The sequence below is a fragment of the Candoia aspera genome, chromosome 3 (assembly GCF_035149785.1).
Source record: "Candoia aspera isolate rCanAsp1 chromosome 3, rCanAsp1.hap2, whole genome shotgun sequence".
Taxonomy (NCBI): domain Eukaryota; kingdom Metazoa; phylum Chordata; class Lepidosauria; order Squamata; family Boidae; genus Candoia; species Candoia aspera.
The window spans coordinates 104,137,087-104,147,877 of record NC_086155.1 but is presented as its reverse complement, the minus strand read 5'-3'; the positions used below and the strand labels follow the sequence as shown (position 1 = coordinate 104,147,877).

At 42.4% G+C, this 10,791-nt stretch overlaps 1 protein-coding gene across 1 annotated transcript in view; it reads left to right on the top strand.

Annotated features, from left to right (window-relative positions):
- Positions 1-1,398: 1,398 nt before the first annotated feature.
- Positions 1,399-10,791, top strand: part of QSOX1 (quiescin sulfhydryl oxidase 1) — a 65,530-nt gene continuing 56,137 nt past the window's right edge. Inside the window, exon 1 of the mRNA XM_063298462.1 lies at positions 1,399-1,766. Within this exon, the coding sequence (XP_063154532.1) occupies positions 1,490-1,766 (277 nt within the window). The 5' untranslated portion in view covers positions 1,399-1,489. The remainder of the gene's footprint in view (positions 1,767-10,791) is intronic.

Sequence of the window (10,791 nt, the reverse complement as noted above, 5' to 3'; positions counted from 1 at the left end):
ATTACACCAAACTGGTTGTCTACTGAGTCTACTGAGAATTACTGCTATAATTCCTCAGTGTGAAAAAAGGAAAACAATTGACTCAAATGTCATTCAAGCACGTTTTTTTTTTAAAAAAAGCTTAGAATATGTTCTTGTACTTGAATTCTAATTTCCCTGAAATTTGGGCATAGGAAGGAGGTTGCTTTGTTCTGAATTGGACCATTAACCCAGCTAACATAGCTTTGTTTCCACTGAGACCTATGAGAGAGTTCTCCCCTGGCTTATCTCAATTTTTTAAAATGAAGCTTCTGGAGTTTGACTCTAGGTCTATCTGTGCACAAAAAGCATTTGCTCCACTACATGAAACTCATTTTTGCCTCTTCTTCTGGTAAAGGGCATCACTGCAAACTGCATCAACAGAATGCTTCAGAATGTCAATTCCCTGTTGGATCTGGTCAACAATCTTGTACAGTAGTTTTCCATTTTGTGTGGATCAGAGGCCTACAAATCACTTGAACCCCAGTAGTTGGCATTAAAGTATCTTGCCTAAGATTCAGGAGGCAATACAAGATTAGTAACCACAGGCAGCCCAATCCTCCGTTAACGTGTGCAATTTCCTTTTGAAACCAACTAAATTGGTGGACATCACCACATCTGACAGCAGCAAATTATAGTTTAATTACGTTTTTCAAACTATGCATGCTTTTATATACCTCAGTCCCATCTTCCCTCACTCACTTTCCTATCAGGCTAATAAAGCTTCCCCAATCGTTTAATCTGAGAATGGGAAAGACTTCAAATGTATTGCAGACGCAGTACATTTGAAGTCTTTGAAGTCGTGCATCGAACCATAATGCCCGGTCGGCAGAATACAATGCTCGTGTACATTTTAAATTATGTAGCTAACTATCTCCATAATGCTATTATCGGAGGAAAATGTCTTTAACTTTATGCGCGCACGGGCGCGCGCCCGCACAGCGTTGGCCCCTTGCAATCCAAGAGTCGGGGTAGCTCTAACCGCGTTGGTCCAGCTCGAAAGAGTGGGTATGGGTCAGCCTCGGAATGCTGGCCGGTTGCAAAACTTAATTGATGGCGTCGTGGAACCGCATTTTGACGACAGTCTAGAGCAGAGACCAGGCGCCTCAGTTCTTCCGCGGCTTCCGCATTCTTTCCATCGCGCTGGAAATCCGGATCCACGGCTGCTTTACTAGAACTAAATTCCTGTAGATGATGGCATTCTTCTTGCTAAGATGCTGGCTGGTTCCCCCCACTTTGCGGAGCCCCCGTTTCCTTCCGCACGGAGGAGGCGCCTGGTGACAACCAAGGGCCACACGTGCGAGGCGCTGGGGGCGGACCTCCCCCTTCTGTTTGGGAAGGGAAGCGCTACCTTGGCGCGCTCCGCCTCCAGCTCCACCCGCGCGAGGCCGAGTGACTTTTCAGCCCGGCACGGAGCATCGGGCGCATTTCTCCTCGTAGGTTCCCAGTGGCCGGTGACGCGCTAATCGTGATGGCGAGGCGGCCCTCTGGAGCCGGGCCGCAGCATCTAATGCCGTCCGCTTGCATCGTCCGTGTGGCCGCCTTGTTGCTGTTGGTGCCGGTGCCTGGGGCGCAGAGCGTCGGCCTCTACTCGCCTGGTGACCCGCTGGTGCTGCTGTCGGCGGATACGTTGGAACGGCAGATCTTCAATTCCACTAGCGCGTGGGTGGTCGAGTTTTACGCCTCCTGGTGCGGCCACTGCAAAGCCTTTGCCCCCATTTGGAAGGCGTTGGCCAACGACGTGAAGGGTGAGTACAGCAGCCGCCGATGGCCGAAAGCCGACAAGTTGGCCGCAGGGGGACCTTTCAGATCTCCTTCGCCCACCCCCGCACCCCTCCAGAGCAGGTCCATGCCGGGGAGGGAACCGCAGGTCGCACCAACTCAGAGATGCCCTCTCGGTTGGTCCCGGCTTCGCAGGTTGCCCAGAGCTGGCGTAGAGTATCCCAGAAATTACTTGCTGGTTAAGGAAACCATCCGCTGCCTCTTCCGGGACAGTTTTTTTCCTGTGCAGTCGTTTTCTCTCCCCTTTCCTTGAGGACTCAGTGTGTGCTTTTTAAAATCACGTTTTCCCTTTTTTCCTGGCCTGTTCGTGTAACACAGCCTTCCCCAGCCGGGAGCCTCCTGATGTACTGTATTACAACGTCCATAATCCCCAGACATGACTCACCAGACTCACTGGCTTATAGGACCTATAGTCAACTCATTGGAGTGGAGAATTCAGAATTTCCATATTAGCCTGGCTTTTTACTGTGTTTCCTCTGAAGTAAACTTGATAGTGTCTGCTAGATTTTCTTTCAAGTAATTTATTTTTCTTCCTAAAGAAAAGATGGAAACGGAAATATTGACTTTAAATTAACCTCTCCAAAATATATTTTAAAAATTACTCTCCCATTTATCTAGGCATTCTATGTCCATTAACAATAATTGTGGGCTTTGCGTTTGGGGTATGGCTGCAGGGGGGGGGGTGTAGATTAAATTTCTGGCTTTTTCCAGTTGCAGATAAAAATACCTGAAATTGTAAAGGAAAATTTAAAAGGGTGCTAGTTCTTTCTTTCTTATTGTTCCTCCATCTATAACGTACTTGGAACTTTATACTATGGCTCCCCTCTACCTGTAAGTTGTATTTCCTTGACTCTGTCCTATCCTGCTCTCTGTTCTCACTCTGCCAATTACTTTCCTCACTCTACTCCATGTAGGCTTGTATTAAACCATAAATAAATAAATATTTAGTTTTATCTTGGTGTACTGAGTGAACCCAATTAGTTCTGGGTAAGCAAATATAGTTTAAGGCCTTTCCCACTTGTGTTTAGCCACAGTACAAACATTTTCTGGCAACATAATTTTTCTGCTGTGCACAGTGGTTCAAATATCTGGAGGGTGCCTGGTTGGAAGAAGGGTGCCTCTAGGTATATGCTAAACCAGTTTTTTTCAACCTTGGCAACTTTAAGATACATGGACTTCAACTCTTCTTGAGTTGAAGTCCACACAACTTAAAGTTGCCAACCTTGAGAAACACTGTGCTAAACACATGGCCTATGAAACCTTCTGAACCCTGACATAATCTAGCTAAGGGTAAATTACAAAGAACTTGTCTAGACTTTTTCTCATGAACTGCATGGATTCTGTGAGTGTGCCCTGAACCATCTGTGCATTATTTAATACCACAGTTGAACAAGCGTTTCATCTCTGTTTTGCTTAAAAAAGAACAAGAGCCACAATCTAAATCTCTGTTGCTTCTCACCTACAGACGTCTTTGTACTTTAAAGCTAATCTTCACGGTTATTTCTGAATCTGTTAGTAGATATGCTTGTGTAATCCTGTCATAACTTCTCTTTTATAGATTCCGTATGAAGGTTTACCACTAACTGTCATTTTCATTACTTTTTCAATTACCAGCAATTGTCATTGTCATTACTGTTACTATTTTTACATCTCTTTAACAAATCTTCTCCCTCCTTTTCCTTAGGGTTCTTCCATGGTTCTTTCTTATGCTTTAGCAGTGAATTTGCATTTTAGTGCCAATCTATTTCATTGCCTTTGGCTTTAGGATTGCAGTGAACCTGTTCCTTTGTGTCCAGGAGTTTCTTAATTCTTTTTCTTTTGTTCTATTCAAAGGGAGAGGTAGGGTTTTTTTTTAAAAAAAATTAGGTTCCCTTGATGGATCAGGATTCCTTTAAACAGATTGGCTGCTGTAAGTGTCTGTGTTTCATTAAGTTCAATGATACTTACTTCTGAGTAAGCATAGGATTGTAGCTTGGAACGTTCAGCCCAGCTTATGGGAATTATTATTATTTATTAAATGTATGTGCCACCTGACTCCCAATGATTCTGGGAATCTTCCTTTCCATCTGTCTTGCAGGATAGGTGGGTGCGCCTCACTGTACGAGGCTAAATTTAGCTTGAAACTATAGAATGGAATCATGACTCAGATCTTGTTGTTTCCACTTGTCTTCTAGACAGCCATTATTCTGTGGCAATTTGGCAATTGGATGAACAAGTCAATATAAACAACTCTTGCACTCAAATCTTAACTCTGCTATGGCTTCATTAGGCAGTTTTGGGTAGACAACTGAGTCCTCCTTGCCTGTTTGCAGTCTAAAGATAAAATAGTAAGGACAATAATGATCCCATCTGTGATGTGCTTTGAACACAAAAGCACTTGCCATGATGCCCTTCCTCTGTCTCTGGACAGGAGGAAATGAGCAGAAAAGGAAGAGACAGTAACTTTAATATTTAATATTTTGCTGTTTGCATAATGAAGATGGGAGATGCAAGAGACCATGCTGGGGGAGCTGGACTGATAACCTTATCTTTGCTAAGGTAAGAGCTAGCAAAGAGAACTCAGGGTACAAGCAAAAGAGGAAATGATTTTCAGGCAAAAAAACATGGAGGATATTGAAAGTGGGAAAGAATCGTGCAGGCCTGGCTATTTCTCTCCTTTTCTTTGATGGGGCACCTAAAGAGGCCGTATAGTATAGTATTCAGTGATGGATTGTAACTAAGAAGACCAGTTCAAGTCCCCCAGCGTTGAAACTCATGGAATAATTTTTGGACAGTCATTCTCTCTCAACTGAACCTACCTAACAGAAGTCATTCCCCACTGTGATATATAGCAGTGGTTCTCAGCTTGGGCCATATTGCCCCCAGGGGGCCATGCCATGTTTCTAGGGAGACACAGTCTTTATATGATACAATTTAAATCAGGGGTCCCCAAACTTCTGCTCATCAACCTCTTCATGAAGTTTCAGATTGTTCATCAACCCCCAAACATTTATTATATGAAAATAATTTAATAAATACCACTTTAACTAATGGTACTACAAATAACAACAACAAAAATAATGGATAGTCCCATTAACCCTTGGGGGTCAATATTGACCACTTTGGGGAAACCTGGTTTAGATTAATAAACAGTGTAGATGGAGAGGGTCTGCAGAGGGGAGACACAGAGGTAAATGAGGCTCAGAAGGGGTCCATGAGCAAACTAAAAGGTTGAGAACCCCTGATATATAGCATCTTCCAGAGTCAACCAATCATTTTTGGGCCAACATGGCACAAGGACAGACTTTATATCACTTCAGTAATGGGTAGATGATGCTGTGAAGATGATATTTTTCTAAGCATCTTTGTAATAAAAGAAATTACACGGTGTACAGTATAGTCTTACATAAGCCCTCCATGGTTTTATCTAGAAACTTCCTCCTCTCAGTAAATTAGAAGTATACAATATTAAAGGATTTGAGGGGACCAAATATGATCTGGGTATATTTTTTTTCCCTTTTCTTTTTCTCTGAAGTCCCCCCTCCCCCCATATCAATTATGCTAATTCCAGGCTGGTGCAGTGGAGGGTTTGATTCTCTCCAAGGTTATCTCTCACCTGCCCTGTCCTTGGAGCAGGCTGGCAGGGTCTGCACCACAGGCCAACCAGGTTGACTCCAGACCTAGCAGCTGCATTGGGAGGAGGAGAACTTTTAAAGTTCTTTTTTATTTTGCCCTATTTTACCTTGCTTTTATTTTCATATTTTATCAATTTTTTGACTAAAGACAGTCGGACAGGCTGCACCGGTTCGTTTTTAATAGCAAACATTTTTAAACACTTTGTGGAACAAGTACGGGAATGGGGAAAGGAAAGAAGCGACCTAGGATGATTCGGGGATAATCCTAACTTCAAAGCCTCCAAAGCAACCCAAAATTGCTTACTATTTAGCCCCGAAGAATGACTTACCAATAAGTAAATCTAATAATAATAGTGATGGCAGAAACTTTTATATGAACTGACAGGATGTCCTGGAGTGGGATTTGCAAGCAGGGACTGAACAACCCTAACTGTCAGGTCTCTCTCCCTCCCTTCCAGAAGATTGCCAAAATGCTTTTGCAACACACTCCTGCAACGGCTGCCGCTGCCGCACCTCCTTCTGGCAACTGTAGTCTCTAATAGGGAGGGACAGGTCAAGAATCCCACAAATGAGAGTGCCACCGATTCTATATCTGCACAATGCCTTTTGATGGCACAGACTGTGCTCTCTCTCTCTGACTGTTTAACAACAATAAACAACAATGTGGATTCCCTAAAAAGTCTTTTGAGGCTTTCACTCAGAAACATTTAGACAAATTGGCTGCATTTGTGGAGGAACAAACTAACACTAAAAGAGAGTAGCCTGCATTTAATAGCAAAAAACATTCCAACTCCAACTGTAACACCAGTGGGAGAGAGGACTCTCCATTACTGTGTGATGAGAAGATGGAGAGGGGAATTGGGAACACTTGAATCCTTCAAACAAACCAGGAATCCTTCAAACAAACCAGGTCACCCTACGTATTTATCTTAATAGAGCTAACAGGGGTCATTGGGATACAAAAAGATCTATTGTTCTATCCTTAAGTCAACTCCTCCGCTGTCAGCTCCATCTGATAGATTTACAGGCAGCCTAAAGGCTACTCACTAAAAGAGAAACTGAAAGAGTTTTGCTGGCATCTAAATGCTCTGCAGTCCCTGGTATGCTGCTGAAAATGAAACCATTTTTTGGTACGTTTCAAATATTCCCATTACGTATCTTTCAGGATAATAAAATATGCTCACCTTTTCACCCTTCTATGCAAGTTGAAGATCTCCTTCTAGGCTCTAGGAACGAGAAGCTGCCCACCACAGATAGCCTTGAGAGTTCGACCTTGACAAAAAGCAACTCAGACAGTCACCTAAAGTCAAGTGGTGACAGAAAGGTTTCAGATGAAACTCTAGAAGCACAACTGATTCATTCTTTTGAAGCACTGCCAAATAGTGAGCAAGATAAAGTATTGGGACAATTAAGGAAATTACAACAGACACTGTTAACAACATGTATAGCACCAGAACCTCTGATTGATTTCGTGGCAATTTCTCCCAAAAAGGGTTACAATAACAATAATAACAATCTACAGACATCTCTGATACATTTTGACTTAACTGAGGATTTTCAACAGAAAAGCAACCAGAAGGAGGACAATCAGATGAAGCTGCAGCACCCAATTAATGACTGTATCTCCTCTGACGCAAGTTCTGGTCCAAGGCATACCAGTGCTTTACTTCTGTCTCAGGCCATACTTCCACCAAATGGACTGCAGGCTATAGCGACCCCTCAGAAGAAAATTCTCAATACTTCGGATGAACCCACTGCCATGAACACCTCTAGCCTGGCAAACTCAATCAAATATTGGAGATCTCCAGACCCCCAGGTACATTGAACCTAAGACGGACGACCCTAACACCAGTGTATTGGAGTGCCAAGTGATGACTCACATGGACACTAGACAAAATATTACAACAAAAGGGAGTCAACATGGTGAAGAATCATATAGTCCTGGTAAGCTGCTTTGCTGTGTAGAGATTTCAAAGAAAATTTAAGTTGCTAATCAGTGTGTATACCTGAATACTTCAGGTTCCCTTGATCTCATATCTGCAGATGAACGACTGAACAGGATACATTACAACCCACACCCAACTAGTTCCTCTTCATACTTTCCTATAGGTATGATTAATGATACAACTATTCGTATATTAACTTGGAATCTATCAGGATGGAAGAACATACTATGTGATTTACCTGAATTTCTGTCCAATTTTGGTCTGATTGCAGTAAAGAGACCTGGTTAACAGCTGAAGATGAACAGATTTTGATACCTGGCTTTGAGTCCTGGGTCACCCCGGCATGGAAAGCAGGAGAGAAAGGCTGGACAATAGGGGGATTGGCCATGTTGATCAAGGAAGTGCTAGGATGGAAGAGCACAGAAATGATCATAGGTGCTTCTTCACCTTTTTGCTTAACTGTTAAATTCCACTATAAATCCTCTGTGATTCTGATGTTAAACGTTTATATACCCACTCAAAAGTCTACATATTATTCCTCTGATAAACTGTATGGGTGAATTTAGAGCAAACCGTGATACAGTTAATCTCAAAAATTCCTAAAACGGTTATAATTGTTTTGGCAGATTTTAATGTGAGGCTGGAGCCTTCTATACAAGATCATATTAGTAATATGAACATCCTCAAAAAATTCCACTCCCTATTACTTTTATGGTCTTTTAGGGACCAGAAAAGAAATGCTGCTGGTATTCAGTTGTTAAATCTGGTATACAAGTGCAATCGGCAAATTCTAGGGGACAAGGACCAAAATTTTGTTTACCTCTTATCGAGAGAAATCAAGTAGCACTGATTATATATGTGTCTTAAATAGTAATGTGTCTCTTTTCTCAGACATCCAAGTTTATGTAAGGGAGAATACTAACCACCAAACAGTTGCTGTAAATTTCTATGGGCATTCAGACCTCAGACCCCATACCGCAAATTATAGGTGGATTTCACTTCATCTAGAGGTCCACCAGGACAGAAGGACAAAATGGGGCAGAGTGGATGTGATGGCTCTGACTGAATATATGGATTCTGACCAAGTCCTGACTCTGGTAGGCCCAGTCACTTCACCTTGCACAGATGTTGACTCTGTACTTATAGCCTATGCAAACCTAAGTGCACGACTAAGACCATTTTTAGCTAAAAAGGCCCTCCCCAGAAGGTCTCAGATAAAAGGTCCTCATTGGTTTGACTCAGAGTGTCATTCCCTGAGAAAAAGATTAAGGTTAGCTATGCATTTAGCATGGAACTACCATCAAACAATAACCATGCTGCCATGCTAGCACTTAGACAAGAGTACAAGAAAACTATCAAGTGCAAGGAGTCTCGCCATTTGTTCTCTCTCTGGTTAAATTTAGAGTTAGCAGCCAAAAACCCAAACCCAGTCTTTTTTTGGCATTCAGTTGCAGGAATATTGTGGGAACGTAGGTTCTCCTTGGACATCCCTATATTGACCTCCACGTGGGAGGAGTATTACAGCCAGTTATTCACTGCCTCAAGTTGCAGTGGATCAGAGGACTCACCAGATGATCTACAGAAGGCCTGCAGTCCCTCCTCACCCTGGCCTCCAGTTACTGAATGGGGGACTAGAGGACTTATTCAGATTCTGAAGTCCAGTAAGTCTCCTGGGGAAGATCTTCTGCCCCCTGAATTATTCAAATGTTACACTAATTGGTGGGCTCCCTTACTTGCAGGTTTATTTACTCATATAAATAATTCCTGCTGAATTCCAGCTGGCTGGGAACTCTCTATTGTGGTCCCCAGGTCCCCATTTACAAAAAGGGTGATAAGGGTGATCCCTCACATTATAGACCAATTAGTCTAATTGACTTTGTAGCAAAATTGTATGCCAAATATCTTTGATACAAGATAGAGGACTGGGTAATTGAAAAGGGCTTGCTACCTGAAGAGCAAACTGGATTTAGGCCTGGTTGCTCCACTATTGATAACTGTTTTATTTTATGTCATCTAATAGAAAAATATACAGCTACTGTTTACAACTTTTATAGACCTCAGGGCTGCATTTGATTCAATAAATAGAAACCTTCTTTGGAAGAAACTTATGGACCTGAGCATGGATCCCAGACTCCTATCTTTAATTAAGGCATTATATTCAAACTCATGCCTAAGTGTACGCACAGGAGCACATAGTTCCCTAACAGGGATAATTAGCACTGATAAAGAGGTTAGACAAGGATATATGCTGGCTCCCATTTTGTTTAATCTGTGCTTTAATGATATCCCAAAGTCCCTTCATTCAACCGATATACATATGCCTAAAGTTAAAAATAAACATGTAAATATTCTGCTTTACGCAGATGACATGGTATTGCTGTCATACACCCAGGTAGGAATGAGAAGATGCTGCGCAGGTTTAGTTCATACTGTGCACTCAACTATCTGAACATCAGTAAGTCCAAGACCAAGGTAGTTGGGAAGAGGCGGACTAGGTATAACTGAAGCCTGTATAGGGAACGTATAGATCAGGTTAAGTCCTATCTATACTTAGGAATTGTTTTTACAGAAACAGGTTCTTGGCTCCCACATTTTAAGAGAGTTCTTTAAGGGCTACAGCCTGTGCCAACACTGTAAGACTGCTCACCAACCACAGCTACCCAGGTTCTCTAATTCCAATTGTAAAGGTATATAATAGCAAAATACTCCCAATGATTACATATGGTGCAGAATTGTGAGGATATATAAATGCCCCCTTATTGGAACAGATACAGTCCACTTTTTTGAAATGCATCTTGGGGGTGGACAGGTCTACACCAACTCCAGCAGTAAGGTCAGAGTTGGTATACCCCGTATACAAACTAGCATACCCAGATATGTTGGCTTTGATAGTGCTTCAGTGACTCAGAAAACAATTCTTTTTCCCGTGATCTATAAGTAAAGTTAATTGGAGCTGCAGCTGGTGGTGGGGAACCAGACCAATCCTTTAGCGCTGCAGAGTGGTATGCTTGCATACTTTCTTGACCACCCCATCCCTCTTCTTTTCTTTCTCTGTACTTTCCTTTCTCTCATCCCTTCCTATCCATGGGCCACCCTGTTCATTATCTTCTTTCTCTTCTCCATTCCTTGTTTTTTGTGTGTGCAACTGCTACCTCACCCTTGGATGCTGTATATTATTGGTCCTAATTAAATGCTTAACTTAATTGGAGTGGCATACTGCATTGGGAGAGGAAATAAAGTAGATATAAATTGGAAAGTAGAAATGAATGAGTATGTTCAACTGCCTTCCTTTAAGGGGTTTTCCTCGCCAACAAAACAGGAAGATCAGGGTTCTGACGAAACGTCTTAAGCTCATTCCTTAACTATGTCCAGGAAAATCTTGGCTCCTCTGAGGTAGTCACGTACTGCACCACACATCCTTTTTGCTTGTG